This window comes from Xyrauchen texanus, chromosome 37 (genome assembly GCF_025860055.1).
Source record: "Xyrauchen texanus isolate HMW12.3.18 chromosome 37, RBS_HiC_50CHRs, whole genome shotgun sequence".
Taxonomy (NCBI): domain Eukaryota; kingdom Metazoa; phylum Chordata; class Actinopteri; order Cypriniformes; family Catostomidae; genus Xyrauchen; species Xyrauchen texanus.
Genome location: NC_068312.1, coordinates 15,063,427 through 15,083,199, shown reverse-complemented (window position 1 = coordinate 15,083,199; position 19,773 = coordinate 15,063,427). Strand labels below are relative to the sequence as shown.

At 39.0% G+C, this 19,773-nt stretch overlaps 1 protein-coding gene across 2 annotated transcripts; it reads right to left on the bottom strand.

Annotated features, from left to right (window-relative positions):
• Positions 1–146: 146 nt before the first annotated feature.
• Positions 147–19,509, bottom strand: LOC127631051 (calcium-binding protein 1-like). Of its 2 annotated transcripts, XM_052109009.1 has the most exons (7): positions 18,634–19,509; positions 2,370–2,400; positions 2,001–2,144; positions 1,803–1,912; positions 988–1,062; positions 848–920; positions 147–689 (listed from the first exon to the last, which is right to left on the bottom strand). In XM_052109009.1, exons 1-7 carry the CDS (start codon positions 19,342–19,344, stop codon positions 664–666), a joined length of 1,170 nt encoding a protein of 389 aa, XP_051964969.1. In that variant the 5' UTR covers positions 19,345–19,509; the 3' UTR covers positions 147–663. The 2 variants fall into 2 exon arrangements, with proteins under 2 accessions (XP_051964969.1, XP_051964968.1); XM_052109008.1 differs by having other exon boundaries at positions 848–1,062.
• Between the last annotated feature and the right edge of the window lie 264 nt (positions 19,510–19,773).

Sequence of the window (19,773 nt, the reverse complement as noted above, 5' to 3'; positions counted from 1 at the left end):
TCCAGCAACAGTATTTTTTCTTTCCAAAATTTGGTTCTATTTCCGTCTTACACTGCACCTTAAATGGGCTGCACAGTGGTATATATTTGTTTAAAAGGCAAACCAAAAAATTACCAGATAAAAAAAAAAAAAAGGATTTCTTTATTGGCTCACAGTGGAGTAGCTGACCTTGACTCATGTTGTGTATTATCACAAAGTCAATGTGTTCATGGCATTAACTATGCCAAATATACACACAAACAAAGAAAGGAAAAACATAGAATGTGGCTTTAAAAACACTCAGACATAATTTTCTTCACCTAGTTTATCACACAGAGAAACACAGGGACAACACAAAATGTAATATTGCCATCATTAAACATTAGTACTCACGTTCAAATGTGCATGTAAAAAAAAACATATTGATTGGTCTTACATGGTTGAAAGTGCAGAGACACTTGGCTACAGTCTATATGTATACTTATTTGTACGTGCATGAGTGGTCATCAGCCACCCCCCAATCACCCCCTTAAAAAAAGTCCAGTTGTCAATTTTTAAACTGTAAAACACTGGCTCAGCAAGGGTCCTCTAGCAGTAGTCTAATATTCTGTCAGCTTTGACCAGCAGGAAGCAGTACAGCATCTCACTTTCTTTTATTGGAGACACCATATGAAAACCATCCTTTCAACGGGAAACCATACGCACAAACTCTAAAAAGGACAGAGAGAAAAAACACAGACTTGCACCTTAAACTTGATATCAGATAATATATCATATCATATAACATAATATCACATAAATGTTTGCTATACATCCATTGTTTAAATATATATATATATATATATATTGGTATAATTGGCATTCTTACCTTCAAAGTCTACTCGGCCATCTCCATTTAGGTCAATGTCTCTCAGTATGTCCTCTAGATCTCGATGACCAACCTAATAGATAAAATAGTAAAATCAGGTGATTTAAGCACATCCACACAGATGAACCAAAAGCATTTACCTGCTGTCCCAGGAGCTTCCTCATAGCTTCTCTCAGCTCTCCAGTGCTTATTTCCCCATCTCCATTTGTATCAAACTGACAGTGAGACAAAGAAAAAGATATGTTTATCTCTGTAAACTTTGGGGTCGACAAGTCTGAATTGTCAAATTAATTTATATATTGTTAATATATTAAAAATAGAATACTTATATGATAATATTTTTGTTTATAAAATAATAAAATTAGTATTAATTATTATTATTATCATTATCATTATTATTAATTAACATAATGTATAACATAGTATAGGATATAATATCATATAATATGTATTTTTTATTATTAATTACATTATCTGAAAAATTATTTCAGAGAAAAGATGAATTATTGAAAAATACAAATACATTTCAGAATTTCCTAGTATTTCAAAGGACAACTTTTGTTAATGACAAAATGCCCTCAAGTTGCACAAACTCAGATGTTTGTTCCAAAATCAAGTTTGTGCGAGAGCTGATGATCCATGTGTTCCCACATGATCTGAGAATGTTTCAAAGAGAAATCTTGCTCAAATTCAAATCTCGTGTGCATCAATGGAAGCATGGAAATGTGAGCTTTGTGCAAAGTACAAATCTGCTTATTTGATTAATAGATGATATAGAAAAAGTGCAGAATCTTAAATATCTAAATTTCTTATTTATTTAAAATTTTAATGTTTCTTAGATTTCCATGTTTAAAGGAGATTTTCAATTCCAGATTTTCAATATGGTCTCAGACTTTTGGTCCCCATTTATTTGCTTGTGTATGAATGATTGTATTCTTTCTCCCTCTCCAGTTACCTCTTTAAAGGCATTTCTGAGCTCTTTTATGCCAATCATGTCTGCTGTCTCAGCAAGCAGTTTAGGCCCCATCAATCCTACAAAATCTTCAAAATCCACATGGCCACCTACTGAGAGAAGAATAAAGAATGTAGTCAGTATTTCATAATGGAAAGACATGGCTTGTTATGGATGAATTGTGCACACACAGAAACTTACAATTCATGTTTATTTGTTGGCTCAGTTCGATTAGTTCCATCTCAGTGGGCATGTAGCCCATGGTTCTCATGCAGTTACCCAGGTCCTTACATCCGATAAAGCCATCTTTATCTTTATCAAACTCCTTAAACGCTTCTCGTAACTCTTCACTCATCAAGACAAACAAAAAACATGAACTGCATATTAATGCACAGTAGTACAAAAATAAAATTTAAATGAAAATTCATTCATATCAGTTACAAAAAAGAACAGGATTTTATTAAATTGGTTTTATAGAAAACAATATCTAGAGTAAATGTTTAAACTATTCACTTTGAGTCATCTCATAATATGGGGTGCTACTGAAAATGAACAGTGCAGAAAACTTACCATCGATCTCCTCTGGTCTTAGTTCTCGATTCTGTTACAACAAAAGACAGAAGAGAAAGAAAATGTCAAAACATCAGCAAAGGTGAGCATTAAAGGAATAACAAACCAAAAAAAGCAAAACCTCGGTCCCTCACAATAAAACGGTCATCCAGGTAATCAAGTTCTTCAGAAGGGGGTTCCATTACCAGAAAACCTTGATTAATCAGCGTTCCCATTGTTGTTCAAAGACAGACAGTTTGCGTTTAGGACTCGTTTTATAGTGGCAAGAACGAGCAACAATGTTAAAAAGAGGTGAGGTGGTCCTGGTCTCATGGCAATGGCATTTCTCCAGTGTCACAACTGACTGAACAAATCCCGTCAACATGCTTGAGAAAAAAACTCTCCTCACCTAACAGTGACAGCCTTTAAAGGCGATGGAGGAAAGAAAGAACAGAGGCTGTAGCATTAACCATGGGGGAAGAAAAGACAGTAAACACGCAGTCATTACTGACGTAACACCATGACATTCAACACGCTTGCAAGAACATGCAACCTAAATTGTAGACCAAAACAAATGAGTAGAGATTCATGCAATGAAAATACATACAACTACGCTTGAGCATGCAGACAAGAAAAGCTAAATTGCTAATGCAAGAAACAAACAAGCAAGGGCAAAATCACGCATACTGAATGTGACATATTAAGATTCAAAGGCATATCTCTCTAGGCTATATACAAATCTGTTTCCTTCTCTGCACATTCTGTGACCTTGCAAGTAAGCAGAACTAGTTCCAGTAGAAGTTTTAGTCAAACTATTCTTAATATCACACCTAGGCCTCACATTCTGTACTGAATCATGTACTGAAGTTGCTAGGTGGCAGCAAACACAAGAGCAAATATTTTTTTCTCAATCACCATCTATCACAATATATACAGATCAGAAAGGCAAGGGACGCTGTGATGGGGCTCCAAAAACCTTGAAATAAAAAAGCTTCAAAAGTTTGTAATAAAGGCTCTGTTTGCTCGATCTCACAACTAGGGCTGCACCTAATGGTTATTTTCTAACGACAAATTTGCCGATTATTACGAAAAAAAAATTATTACTTGATTAATATAACAATAAATTAAAACAAAATAAATATAAAAATCTTGTCTCATTATCTTCTCTTAAACACAAACAAATGTACAAGAAACAAAGTGTGCACTGCAGGGCATTATTCTGCAACAAAAATAGCCCCGTCTTAACTGGTAATCTCTGTTTAACAGTCCAACATAAAATCTCTCCAAAATAAAATTCAAGTAAGAACTTGTTCAATTCGAGTAAAAGGAAAGTGCAATCTACATTTAGCAATCCAACAACAAAATAAATGAAACAAATGTAAAATTGAAGTCACTTTCAGGAGGAATATCAAAACATTGTGCAACCTCGAGTTTAGCACTCCAACATAAAATCATTTTACAGTAAAATTAGTGCAATTTGAGTAACACTTAAATGTTTTTCTAACAGAAATAAAAAAAATTGTGCATTATTAATAATCAACACACACACCCAACTTGGCACATACACACAATATCTCTCCCCCTCCTTCTTTCCCTCCACATTCCACTCCTCCCCCTCATCTTACAGTAACATTAGTGCAATTCGAGCAACAGTTAACTTTTTTCTAACAGGAATAACTAAAACTATTGCAATCTGCATTAAATCTCAGTGGGGCAAGGAAAATAATTGAAATGATTTACAGCCTGTAACAGTCACACAGTTTATGCCATTGTCTCACTCATACATGGCTGTTAAAGCAAACAGAAAATATAAAACGGCCAAATAACAAAATAAGATGACGCATGGTGTAAAGTTACGATAGCAGCGGAGCAGAAATCACTTTTAACATGGGGGCGATGAAGAAACATTTCAAAAATCAATTTTAAGTGATTACTACTAACAGAAACATGTGTTGTAATACTAAAATGGCATGGTTGGGTGGGGGACAAAAAGTAACCAGGACTTCTTGACAAGCGCTCCGGGATGCTTTCGCTTCAAGTGTTCGTTCATGGCGGTTGTACTGCTGTGATAAGCCATTTCCAATTTGCATAGCTTACACAGCACCACATTGTTAGGTCTCTGGCAAAAATACTTTAGATGACCGTGGGGAATAAATACGCTTCGGTGAGTTTTTTAGCTGCAGCTTGTTCTTCGTAGGAATCCAAGCTTAAACCGTGCGCTGCCATTTTAATTACATAACGTGCCGACGCATGTTATGCAAATCGACGTATTTCTGTAATCGATGAAGTCGATTACATTGATGAGTCGTCCCAGCCCTACTTGCTACATTTAGTCTTAGATCATTCCACTATGTGGCAGCAAACTAGAAAAAAATATATATTTTTTGTCTTTCACCTTTTATAACAACATACAGATCTGAAAGGCAGGCCCAGCATGGTTTGTGACTCTGCCCATAGACATTTAGTCTTTTTTGAGAAGCCCCACCCTTCCCCCATGTTTTGTGGAATGCCTCTGAATGGACTACACATGTGATCTTGGTGTCATTTGAAAGCTAAGAACCTTAGGTTTGCAATGATGTATAATTTTATCATTTTAATTTATGATTATCCTTTAATCATCAACAGTCAGGAACATATTCAAATACTGATTTGTTCATTATTATTATTATTATTATTTTCTTTAATATTTTTTTTCTTAACATTTGTGATTTAACAGTGTATTATTTAGCCAGACAAGCTGAAAGTAAAAATAGACTCATTTTGTATAAAACAACCTAAGGCAAGAGCTGTTATAGAGTTTGTGGCTTACAGGAGCAGTGATAGGAGCAGACATGATATTTCTTATTATTCCCTTTTTTTAATTCACAATTTCACTTTGAAATTCTTTTGATGATTATTTAAAAAAAATAATCCAGTATTAATTTGCATTTATTCTCCTTTTTTTAAATGTGCTTATTATTACACATAATGAACATATTGAATTAACAGTCAAATAACATTTGAACAAATTAATATAAAAAAAATCTTGTGTTTGCATTTGTGTCTGTTGTCAATGAGTGCTTGTGAGTGTCTGTGTGTGCACTTATGTGTTGTGTGTTTATGGAGGGGTGTGTGTGGTGTGTGTGTGTGTGTGTGTGTGTGTGTGTGTGTGTGTGTGTGTGTGTGTGTGTGTGTGTGTGATGGTGAGCGGGCCCGGGTAAAACTACGTGGCCGGGAGTCGGAGCCATTCATTGTTTACCTTGGAGTGCGACAGGAATGTCCTCTGGCTCCCACATTATTTAATATCTATTTTGACCACGTGGTTCGTGAAGCCTTCGATGGATGTACCGGAGGAATTTCCATCTGGTAAAGATATAATGGGAGGTTGATCGATGCCCGGGTGCGGTCAAGGGATGGCTCCCTATTGGTCAACCACATTATGTATGCTGATGATCTGGTGATTGCTGCTCACTCAGAGGAGGAGATGGGGGCACTGCTGATGAACCTGGAGCTTGCCACTAAGAGATGGGGCCTTACCATCAGCCCAACCAAAACTAAGCACCTGCTTGGGTATTATGTACCATCGGACACAGTGTTTTCCATACCTGGGCAGTGTGCTTATGACCAGCTCTAGTTTGACAGCAGATGTCTCACTCCGAATCAGTCGAGCGGCATTATCTTTTCATCGGTTGCGTAATGCTGTGTGGAAGCTACCCGGTTTGTCGCTCCGCACGAAGCTTCAGGTATTCTCGGCCACGGTCATTCCCTCCCTTCTCTATGCTTGCGAAACGTGGACCTCCCCTAATGGAACATCTTCGCCGGTTAGAAACATTTAGGCTGGCCTGCCTAAGATCCATCCTGGGTTTACGAGGCTGGATTGTGTGAGGAGCTCACAAATCTTTGAAAGATGTGGACAAAGTCGCATCGGTGAGCTCCTCCGGCAGGCAAAGTTGCGTTGGCTGGGTCATGTAGCCCGCATGCCCGGCCACCGTATGCCTAAACAACTTTTGTTCAGCTGGATAGAGGGGGCTAAGCGGGCGCGGCACGGGCTGGAGAGGAGATGGAGTGATGTGGTACAAGAGGATGAGTGGACTTGTCGATGACTTGTACCAGCGATGTCAAGCCTCTTTGGAGGAGGCTTGTGAAGGATGCTACTGGCCAGTTGGAGGCAGTCGCCCTCCAACAACAACGGAGGGCAGAGGAGCGACGCTCACAACAAGGAGCAGAGCGCCGGTTGGCTAAAGCACAGCAAGTTGGCACAGTAGGTGCATCAGCCAGTCATCTCAGTCAGTCGACCCGTGTCACCTGTTGGATCTGTCCCGTGACCTCCTGCGGGCGTTCGACACTTCACATGGCCTTAACGTGCACATAGCCTGGCACAAGCGTCAGTGGCGAATGGCGGTTGTTGTTGTTGTTTGTTGGGCAGGTTTAAGTGGTTTACCAGGACTATTTTTAGGTTACAAACTGGTAATTACAAGGGTATTATGCTATAAATGTTTATGAGGACATTGCCCCATAATTCAAATTGCTGTAAACATACTAAAGGATGTTTTATTGAAAATGTAAAAATGCAGAAAGTTTTTTTAAGGGTTTGATTGACTTATTACATGTCATATTTTCCAAAACGTTAGTGCAGTGGGTGAAATATTTTGCCCTTATGTACGACAGGCAATGAAAGTGCATCTGCTGGCTTTATTCTGTAGCTACTAAAAAATTGACTGTTTTAGTAAATGTTTTATGCCCGAACAGTATGGTTATATATAGAATGCAACACAATGATGAGAAATGCCACTGAAAGTGCACAAATAAAGTTGCAGTTATGTGATATATACTCATAATTGCATGATAAAAATGCACAATTTCGGATCACGTGACACCATGCGAGAAGCAGACGTGTGCACAACTAGCTCTGTGCACTTTGCTGTTTTTTTGTTATAATCTGGTGAGATGCCAAATACCTATTTACGTGTTTGCTCTTTGAGGTAAACATGGCAAAGAATTAAAAATCCTCAGACTCTGGAGACATTAAAAGACACTTATGTGCTCAAGCTGAAACCTCTGGTGGCCCTGCGAGCCAGGGACTCAATTTGGAAGGCACGTCGGGAGAAGAAATTCAGCATCAACTGTCCAACAGCTCGGTGATGCTGACGAAGGATGTTCCTGACTTGGAGGATCTCGCTGTAATACGTCGACGAGTTGGTCACAAGAGTGGCAGATGTTGAGACACGGATCAATTATCTGGAGTCATTGGAAAGGGAATTATCCACTAATCTGCCTGTGTCCAAAATAAACTTGGAATTAATTTTGGAAAAACTGGAAGATCTCGGAATCGAAAGAACAATATACGGATTGCTGGAATTCCTGAACATGTAGAGGGCAGAGATATGGTGAAATTCCTGGACGAGCTTTTACCGAGTCTGCTCCACATAACAGGCCATGAACTGGAAATCGAGCGAGCTCAAAGAGTCCCGGCTCGGAGATCTGTTGAGGGAGACAAGCAATCAATTCTGGCCAAATTTCTGAGATCATCCGATAAAGATCTTGTATTACGCAAGGTGAGGAGTACAGGAAGGCTTTCTTGGAAGAATCACAATATATTCTTATTCCCGGATTTTGCGAAATCGACAAGAGAGAAACGTGATCGGTTCAAGGAATGTGAGAAACTCTTACATCAACAGAAGATCGCTTTTGCACTGATGTTTCCGGCCAAACTGAGAATAGACACCAAGGATGGCAGCAAAGTATTTTTATGCCCCAAAAAGACACTGGCCTTCATACAAACTATGGCTGAGTAAACCATTGGGCATTCTTATGTGAGTGGACTGACTCGCTGTTTAGTGTCTCGACTGTCTAAGGAAGCTGGGTGCCATTTTTTGTTTCATTTTGCATTGGCTCTGCCTAGCGGCTGGTGTTTGTCTTGTGGTATGACACTTCTCCTTCAAGAAACATTTGCACTGGCAGAAGATCACCTTTACAAGTTCCTGGCCAGATTGAGAATGGACAATATGGATAACTGCAAAATATCTACATGCTCACGCAAAGGACGTCTTTTATAAAGTTGACGGACTGATTAAGTCATGGTGTATTTTTTTATTTATTTTATTTTTTTAACGCAGCCTCCAAGTGAATTTGACACTTGATCATACGTGGAACAGGAATGCCTGTTTTGTTTCTTTTTGTGCTGGTTCCACCTAGCGGCTGGAGCTTGTTTTGTTGAATAATACTGCTTCGGTACAGTTGTGGATGAATCCGTTCGTTCCTTGTACTTATGCCTCCTGTTGGCTGGAGTTTGTTTTTGTGGAGTATTTTTAATAGACATTGGAATAATTTCGTCATCTGCTGCACTCATACACAGCCGGCTCCAAGACAATTGTTTGTCAGTCTGAGGAAACTGAATGGCTTTATATCAGCTGGAATGTGTTTTGTGGAGGAACACACCTTCAAGACAGTTCTGTGAATGAATCTACATGTTCTTTGTATTTATTCTGCCTTTTGGCTGTGGTCTGTTTTACAAAGTATTTTCTGTTATAAGATTTTGCCTCACAAAAGTTTTGCAGAAGCACCGAACTTGAGCAATCCGATGGCAAATTTGTCGTGGGGGTTTCTCAAACAGATTAAAGATAAAATACAAAGAGTCATTATTGTTTTAGCAAACATTCAGGGGCAATGGTTGATTTTGGCTAATATTTACGCACCTAACGCTGATGTTCAGGGCTTTTGTATAGATCTTTTGAAGGGATGTTTCAAGCCGCTGGCACCCCTCATTATATAATATTGGGAGGACACTTTAATTTATTGATGGACACAGTCCTTCATCATAGTGAACCAAAAGTCTATAAGCCCCCTAGAGCAATATTGACAATGCACAGGATGTGTAAAAAGTCTTGTAGATATTTGGCATCTTATGATTTTTTATAATTGTTCATACGATTTACCCTAGAATAGATTTTCTTTTATATATATCTAAACCCCTCATTTCATCTGTTGTTGATTGCTCAATTAGAAACATCATAGTCTCAGATCACGCCCTGGTGAGTTTAGATGTGTTGCCACATACAGAGAAAAATAAATCATATAGTTGGTACTTTAATGTATCCCTTTTTCAAAATCCTGATTTCCAACAAATGTTAAAAACTGAAATCAATGTATATATGGAGACCACCTGGTCCTCGGTATTCTCTGTGGGCATGGCTTGGGAGGCACCTAAGGTGGTTCTTAGGGGTCGGAGCATACAGTATGCCTCATTCATCAAAAAATCTTGTGGAGTTGGAAGGGAATATAAAAAGTGCAGAAGCAGAGCTGAAGCACTGAATGCCATCTGATGGCCTCAGAGAATTGACATGACTGAAATACAGATTTAACACTATTTTGTCACGGAAACTGGAATTTTGGTTATTCAGGGCAAGACAGTCATATTTTGAGTCGGGGGACAAAGCAGGGAAGCTTTTGGCTAGATATATAACACAGAAAGAGTCTTTTTCTACCATTCCCTCAGTGAAATCTGCTGGGGGTGAAATTTTTACCTCGGATATTGATATTAATAAGGCCTTTAAAGAGTTCTATCTTGATCTTTATAGTTCCACATCTTCGTCTATTGATGAAGATATTAGAAACTTTATGGAACCATTAGAACTAAATGGATGACTCAGCAAAAACATTCTCTTGATTCTGAGATAACCCTGGAGGAACTTGACAAGGTAATTAAGACCTACAGGCAAGGCTCTAGGCCTTATATCTCCATGGATATATTTTTATTTATGCCTATTCGAACACAGCCATATGTGTTGTGATTGTCACAGGGTGGTGTATACGTGTATGCATGAATGTGTGTGTGTGTGTGTGTGTGTGTGTGTGTGTGTGTGTGTGTGTGTGTGTGTGTGTGTGTGTGTGTGAGAGAGAGAGAGAGAGAGAGACAGATTGAGACAGAAAGCATTCCCATTAATAAAAATAAGCAATCCAGCCAGCATTTTCCATTCATTAATCATAACAGTTTACTGAACACATTGTGTAGACTGGCTCTTCAGATCTATACACTCTCACAGCAACAGTAAACAGAGAAGAAGGGGACGGCAGAGTAAGATAGGTAAAGAGACAGAGAGAGCGAGAGAGAAAGAGAGAGAGAGATGTGGTTTATTCAAAAACACAGCCCATTGATGTGACAAACTACATATATATTTGAATTGCTTAGACTTTACATTGCGAAAGAAACATCATCACACGGAAAATCGGCATGCTGCTTATGAATGTTCATGTACCCTCAAATCAAACCCATATTGCGGAATTACTGACAAGCCCATTATCTCCTATCAGTCATGTTTGCATCTATTTGAATGTAAATACCTTTCCCTGTGGTGCTACTTCACAACATTCTGGTCCCGTGGAAACCAGCAAGTAATCAGGTTCATAGAAAAAGTATTTTTGCACTAAAATTACATTTTTAACCCCATTGTTAGGTTTCAGGTTAGAGTTTGGGGTGGGGAGTAGGGTTAAAAAAACATCCCTGTTGACTGCCTTACATAATAAAAAAACACATTTTTGGAGTCACCCTGCGGATATTTTACCTCAACAACACTTCTAGCTTCGACCACTGGGGGCAGTGGTTCAAATTTCGGTAAGCACAGACCAATTTCAGTAGTAAAACTTTCGACCACCTGTCGCCGAATTCACAGTGCGATCAGTCTGAGCGAAAAAAATAGATAACCTGGTTATCAAGATCTGGACATTTTTAAGATGTTTGACTGAAAGTCTCGTTATGTAAAGTGAAAGTATTTATACATATTCAAGCAATAAAATATGAGAGGTACCTTATAACAATTTTGGAAAATATATTGTGAATATAGTCACAGCTAAAGGGTGTGTTAGGCATGAGTTGCAGCAGAGTGCCTGCAATCGACCTTATACACAATAGCGCCATCTATGGTCAAATAAATGCACAGTATAAAGCTGTATAAAGCTCCTAGATCCCATCTGATTCTCATGTTTTCTGGAGTTTTTTTATCTACTGAATGTTCTTGGAAAGATATTTTTTCAATGTTTTGTCTGCAAAAAGATCCAAAAACACCCATTGAAGATACTTAACCCTCACAGCCTCATTTCCATTCCAATCAAAAATCAAAGATGGCGCTGCTTTCAATAAGGTCTATCCCTTCAGTATTTTCATCAGTTTTTCTGATAATTTGTCATTACAGCTTGTTAGTCAGAACCCTTCAATTCATACAAAGACTATTACCCCAGATACTACATATAACGCCCTGGACATACACAAATAATTACAGCTAAATCTAGGTCAGTCAGGGAAATTGGGTAGCAAACACAGCTAGGAAAAACAGGGGACAAGACATGCTCAGGGCTCAGATTTTGGAAAACCATTACAAAATACTATAGAACATCCATTATTTTCACTCAGTACATGGCATAGACTATTTTTTCTGACCTTGTTTCTGTAGACTTCCTAAATGTTATGTAGGCCTCTTTCTTAAAATCACTACATTGGGAATTGGGGAAGGCTGGGTGTTTCATTGTCATAGAAATCTCCTGAAGCTATATACGGGCAGAAGATGAATTATAATACAACCGAAAGATAAAGCTCTGCAAATGAGGAGGAGATTATAAATGAGAAATAAGATCTGGAAAATTTCAAACCTTTCTCTCTCTCTTTCAATCTCAATATGTGTGTGTGTCTGTGTGTGAGTGTGTTTAAGAGAATGGAGGAGAGTGGGTCTCATTCAGACATGCATAATACCATTCTCACAGCTGGAGGCCTGGTCTCTTGTCCAAACAATCATTTATACAGACAGCTAAAATACCACACACACACACACACACACACACACACACACACACACACACACACACACACACAATACAGTACATATACAGTACTATATCGAAGTGCCATTGTATTTCAATCTGATACTATTGCTTTACCATGGTACATCACAGTAAAGGAAACGTGTATGCATATATTTAAACAAAGTAGTTGTACAATGTAAATATGTCTCAATCAGCAGGCTCCTTTTTTATTGCCTTTATTGTGAGCCTTAAAGTATTTATAAACCTTTTAGAAATGTCATAGCCATAGATGTATACAAGCTTACATAGTGTCAAAACATAAAGAGTGGATACAGAGGCCAATTAATGAGCTTTCTGTTTTATATTAGTCTGTTATCTCTGTGACAAACAGATAAATGTTATGTTCTGGCTCTGTTTTTGTACTATTAGAATCTCTTTCACTCTCTCTCCCTCTCTCTCTCACATGCACCTGTTTATCTGTCATAATCCATCCATCTCTCTTTTTCCCCACAAAATGATTCATCTTGAGAAAACAAGCAGAAGCCCTTTGCTGCCTCTATTTATCAGATAGTTTCATTTGATCTCTCCCTCTATCCCTTATTCAAGCTCTCTATTGAACTTCAGAGCTCCATCAACTTTTAACTGTCGCACACACAAACAAAAATGTGTGAAGATGAAAAATTCAACTGTAAAGGCAGTTCCCAAGTGTCACGGCACCGGTGAGTTTGTCGGTTTGTTTTGTATGTTTTGTAATTTTCTCTCCCTCTTGTCTCACAGGTGTGGCTGGCATGCATGATCAGTGTTTCCATGTATTGCAACATTGATTGTTCCCAGGGATGTGCTGATCATGCCACTGATTAGCGTGATGAGCAACACCTGTTCTCCTTTAATTTACTCCCTTCTTAAGCCCATCATGTTCTCGGTAGATTTGCTATATCCTTGTTTGATGATCACACTCTCTGCCTAGTTGGCCCTGTCACGTGTATCTGTTTGTTGCCTGTGTGTGATTGCCTTCTAGTATTGCTGCAAGTAAGCTGGTATTCCAAGGAGGATCCTTCGTCTCTCCCTGCGTTTAGTTCCCACATATCTGTGGCCATTTTTCTGCATCTCACTAAGCTTCAATAGAGGATTCTTTGAATCTGTTCCTGACTTCCACAAAGCACACACTCATCATACGAACACACTTTTCATGGATTGCTCCTTGCGCGACTACGATGGGCAAGCTATTGGAGATCGCTTCCCAATTCTGCAGCCAGTGTCTGTATTTTCTACATTCCTCAACCCAGTGACTGCTCATTATTATTGTTAATAAATCCTTTAAACTGTTTGTCTGCTCTTGGGTCTGTTTGTCTCCCAATCATTCGTTACACTAAGGTCATAACTCTAGAATGCATGAGGCTACTGTGACAGGGTAAGGCTCTGGAAAAGAGCATTAATCTATCAAGCTGAGAATTCTTGCCATACAAGCAGACATGAGAAAGGAGAATAAATCCTGTCACAGTGTGAAAAAATCAGAGGTGTGTAGGCTATTAATTACTGTAACCTTTAAACACCTCACAATTGAGCGTACCTACTGCTAAGCTCTCACTCAAGTTAACAAATGATCATTACAAATAGGTGAGCCATTCCCACATGTAGTGAAGAAAGTCTGGTAGTTCATATCACAAATATAACTTCTTATATATTTTCCATTTTAATAGTATGTATTATTGGATATTTAAAGGGATTGTTCAGCCAAAAATGAAAATTCTCTCATCATTTACTCTATTTCTAGAAGAATATTTCAGCTCTGTTGGTGCATGCAATACAAGTGAATGGTGACCAAAACTTTGAAACTCCAATAAGTAATTAAATGCAGCATAAAAGTAACCAAGCTCTAGTAAATGTTCTAGCGCTTGTCGGATGTGCAGAGGACTCACTAGGTGGCGCTAGGAAGTGTAATCGCCAAGGAGAATGCTGATGTCTCGATTTATAAAACAATAGTACATTTTTGGTCTGTTATTTTCTAAAAACCGATTGGATTGCTTCAGAATACATGGATTAAAACACTGGAGTCATATATGTTCTTTTAGTTCACCTAAAATGATGACAAAATGCAGGGAGTTTTTGTTCATTTGATGATATTTGTCCTGTTCGTGTTCATCTCTGAAATGACTGAAAACTCTATGCGAGTTAGCTATTCGATGAGCGTTGATGCTAACTAATCACGGGTGTGGTTTCCACACTACGTTTTTTATTTACAAATGCTCGTGCTAGCTGAGGAGTAGTTACCTAGGTTACTGTCATTCAAAATGTATAACTTTGAAGCCTGTCTCTCAGTGATTGAAGTACACTTTTTATAAGATTCACAACAAAAACTCCACAAAGACAGCGTGGCCATGACAAATGTCTGTAGAGAGCTTGCATTTTTTATGAAGTCAGATAAGATAACTTGTCTGCTAAAGTGGAAAGGGCTCTCTGACACGTTAAATAAGCTAAAGAACGAAACAGCGCTGAAAGTGGCAATCCACAGAGAGAAATACCTGCATTATTGACATTACTTCTGTGGCTGGAGCAGTACATTCAAAACTGTGATGTCACCCTCAACAAATTGATTTTAAAGCAATGCCTTACGTAGTAGCTTCTTCACCTGGGGTGCTTTAGTTCCTCCAAAAAAAAAGCCTATTGCATAGTACAAAGTAGGCTTCAGCTTGTCTATTTTTGTTCTGCCAACAAAAATAGTTCCAAACGAAGCCAAAGCTGGATCGACCGTTACAAGTTGGACAGGCAGCAAACGAAGTGGTACAAACAGTCCCATTGCTATGATACTAAATATCAGCACTCATAGAACACCACTTGTCCAATAAAATTTATGGACCAGAAATAGCTGTAGTATATTCTGTTTAAAATGTTCTTCTGTTCAGTGAGATGCAGTATGGTTGAGAGTAATTATAAAGAATAACAAAATCAATGAGAAAGAAAACTGAAACCTGAACTCCACTTAAAAGCTTCTTAAATTTCAATCTATTCATCACACAATGTCATCGTATGTCTTCAGAGAACTTGGATTATGATACACAAGACACATGGGCTAGTTTTATGACACTTTTGGATGCTTTAAAGGTAGTCTAACAAATCAGCAATTGTGATGTCATTAAAAATATTTCCTTTTGTGTTATGCATAAGGAAAAATTATTATTTGGTTTGAAACGATTGTTAATAATTGTTAATGTGTTTTTCAAATGAACTATTCCTTCAACTAGTATCTGTACCTCAAGCCCATTGTCATTTTTATGCATGTGCAAATGCTGTCTGATTATGGCTGAAAATGTTTGCATAAACACAAATTATTTGATCACATACAGGTATACTTTATAAATTTCCTACACTACTGACACCAGAATTAAAAATAGTATTTTATCCATTCCATTAACAGTCAACTTTTCATTCATTCATTCATTCATTCTCTCTCTCTCTCTATCCCTCCTTCACACCCTCACTCTCTCCCGAATCTCATTCTTGATCTCCCAGCAGACCATATAGGTCTATATAGAAAAAGAGGTAGGGTATTTTGACAGTAGATACAAAAACATATTGGAGGAATGAAATGCACACACATATGGGAACAAAAGAGAGTGAGACTAAGAATAGCACAAAAGGGAAGAAGAGACCATATCTGGTTTACCCTTAAAGAGATTTATGAAGGGAGAGTGGCATTGTCATCCAGGGACATTTTTGTCATTCTCATTTCAACACTCCAAGGCATGCTTTTGGAATTCAGACAGAAATAGAGAATGTGTCACCCCTGTGATCCGAAGCATATTACACTGCATTTCTGGTACATTGTGTGTTTACACACACACACAGAGTGAGAGACTCTAAGCCAGCATCACTGATTCATATGGCATCTGAGGCTGGCAGCCTAAACAACACACTTGCAAACAGAAGGTTTTTTTAGAGCAAATGTGAGATGCCAATGAATGCCATTGAAATTCTCCAACCGTTTCGACATGCATGATACAGGACAGGCAATAGTTACAGTGAGAACACCTCTTGAAGGTGGATCTCAAAATTGGTTTGATTTGCTCATATTTTCTAACACGCAGCCTGCCTTGTTTATTTTTTACCTTTTAATCAAACAAGGGCTTTTTTTTGTAGTATTTGTATTTCTTGCTTACACAGTTACACAGAAAATAACTCTGACCTCAAAGCCATATCTAATTAATGGGTCTGATCTGGTCTGTGTTTTCCGACATAAATGTTCAGATCATTTCCAGCCTTTAAGACAACAAGATTTCGGCCCTGTTTCACACCTGGCCCACCGGGAAAGGTCCCAGTTCTCCCTATGGCCAGTCCACCCCTGCTTCCAGTCAAGACCTCCTTTATTATTAATGTAATTTATTTTCAAAGTTCAGTGATATGTGCAATGTAGGCAGGCTTCCGCAATATTTTAGAAAGACAATCCTCAGTGGAGCATATTTAATCAATGCCAGCTAACAGCTGTTTACTGTCAGAAAACATTTAATCAATAATGAAGGGGGATCATCATGAATATCAATAATCGGTCATTTAGATAATATTGCTATTTCATGCTCCTTTATTAAGCATCCTGTCAGTCGCAATTAAATGCACATAAAAAGGTACATAAGACACAGAGAGTCTAATGCTGCAGAATAGTATCATAAAGGCCAAACTATTGTGTGGGCTCAAGTGGAAAAAAAAGGCCACTTCTCATAATTATTTATTCACATTTTTTTTAAACAAAACGTAAATATATTAACACAACACTGACTTCCTTACAAATTTATTTGAATTCCCTCACACTCACGCAATTGTTTCATACTCAACAGATTTCTACAAAATAATCGGTTCACAGAGATCACGGTCTTCTTTAGTATTCACTAGGTTTATCACAAGAGCAGGCAACAGCAAAGGAAACTAAGCCACAATGTGCATGTTTTCTACGCTACTAGTTTCAAGTTCATATTTAGAATAAATGACTACACCAAGGGTAGGGACATAGTTTCAATAATAATTTGTTTATTTTGCACAAGGTAATAAATAATTTAATTATTTTGGTGTTATTATATTACACCATATGCTTTATGGGTGATATGCTTTAGTTATTTTGTTTATCCTATTCACCTGCAGTGCCTTGTCAAATGTATGCAAATTAGCTCATTTTAATTAATTAACGCCTAATTTGCATATCAATGTGGTGATTGTGATGACGTTATTAGACACAAATTTTACTGTATTGACCTATAGTGTCTCCATTAAGTACAGAACATTAGCCTGTATGGCCATGATATATTGCCTTAGCTAAACTATAGCTAACTTATTACATTAGCTAGTAGCTCATGAGTCATGCAAGACACAAGTTAACTATATTTGTCTTTTGGCTAATTAGCTGTAAAGTCGAGGCATTAGTAGCTTAGTCTTTTGTTCATCACCTCTCACCTCCACACAAACTAAGAAATACTCAACTGGGATAGGAGCTGGGAGGGGCTGCTGCCTGCCTGTCTGTGTGTCTGATGTGCTGATGTGTGCTGCACTGCTGCGCGGAGACATGGAGGGAGAGAGATGGAGAGAGGGAGAGAGGGAGAGAGGGAGAGAGGGAGAGAGGGAGGGCATCGGAACTCGACAAAGTATCATCTTCCAACCTGATATTTCTATTTTTTATTCAACAAATATATTTGTTTGACAGGGAAGCTGTGAAACAGGTATATATACATATGTATATATATATATATATATATATATATATATATATATATATATATATATGCCTATATTAATTTAAAAATGTATAAAAAAAGCACCCCAGAAAAAGGGCACTTTCTCTCGAGGAAGAAAAAGGGCAGGTGCTCAAGCCCCCTTTGATGTCTATGTATGCATGTGTCTGGATCATAATAACACATGGCTTGTTCTGATAACTGGTGTAATGTTACAGTTTGGTTGCAGAAATGTTGCCAAAATTAGAGGTTATGGAGTGGTGGTGGCGTAGTGGACTAAAGCACATAACTGGCAATCAGAAGGTTGCTGGTTTGATCCCCACAGCCACCACCATTGTGTCCTCGAGCAAGACACTTAATCCAGGTTGCTCCGTGGGGATTGTCCCTGTAATAAGTGCACTGTAAGTCGCTTTGGATAAAAGCATCTGCCAAATCCATAAATGTAAATGTAACATTAGAGGAACCCTTATGCACAACCTACAACAAACATTCTATTTCTGTTGCCAACCAAAAAACAACATAACAGCTTTGCTCTGGAAACGTTCTGGGAACTAAAAACTAACATTTCCTTAATGTCCTGGGAAACAAAAAACAAAGCCACCAATCTAATCAAAATGGTAACAGCATCTCTTATTTTCCTTGGACCCAATTGGTGGTCCTCCCAAAAAAGGCACCTGTTCCATCTGAAACGCTAACTATTTAAGGGCCCAGAAAAGATACAGCTTTTGTGTAAATATAGTTTAGAAATTATTTTAGTTAACCCATTTTGAATGTATTACCCGCATGTACTCGGTCCTTACCTGTCCAAACACTGAGCTGAGGTACGGGCGCAGGTTGAAGTCTGTTTCACAGGATGCTACGCTGGAGCGCCCTGATCTCCGGGAGGAGCGGCTGGAGGATGCGGGCACCGGTGAGGACGAGGCGGTGGAGGGTGGACACGCCTCTCTGCTCGTGTACGAACCCGATCGAGCCCGGTCCAGTTGCTGTGACTCACAAAAGAGAACCGTTTCGTCCCTGCAATCGGAGAAAGATTGAGTTCTGTTGGGCATGCGAGCGGCGTGAAAGTGTTTGGGTCGGGGCTCATGGGGCAGGTCATCCCGGGTGGACCGGTGGCGATGACGGTTATGATGATGATGATGATGATGGTGATGGTGGTGTCGTCTGGCTGTCTGGCTCTCCCCTCCACCTGGAAGCTCAGACAGGTCCTCCTGACTGTGAGCCGTAGCAAGAGCGTGTCCGTGGGAGTGTTGTGGGTGGCCCTTCTCCGGGCTATTTCTGTTAGCGACCAGTGTGGGGTGACACAGGGGTCTCCTAGAGCTTGCATCGCAATCCGCCGTCCAGTACGACTCCTCTAAAGCGGTCTCTGCTCCAAATGCCTCCGCTGCTGCCGCTGAACGCTGATGATGAGTCCGACGGGCTCCGGTGTGGTCGGGATGTGGAGCTGCTGTCCTGCTCGCGGAGGATCTCAGTAAGGAAGTCGTCGATTCGCTTTTTGGGAGCGTGAAACTCATTCTAAAAGCTGACCTCTGAGGTGTCACATTACTGTTCCAATGAAACGAGTCGTTCCAGAGTGGTGAAGGTACATCTGAGCCTCCTCGATGGCATGATGGGCTCAAGAAAATGATGCAGTAGAGATGTTCTCCTCTTGAAGTTGGTGCCACCTGATTGCTCCGGTAGCGCTATTCTGTTAGGACGCGTAGGTAAGGGAGATCGACGACGATATAAACCAGAGAGAGAGAGAGAGAGAGAGAGAGAGAGAGAGAGAGAGAGAGAGAGAGCGAGAATATGTACATGCAAAAATCAATGAAAAATCAAAAAGCAATGAGTTGGCGCCAAGCATGAATGAAAAGGCTCAAATTCTCCATGTGAGCTTCGATTGGGATATTTCTTCAATTTCAGTTGCAATAAAACCCACAGAATTGTGTTTGAGGATCTCAAAC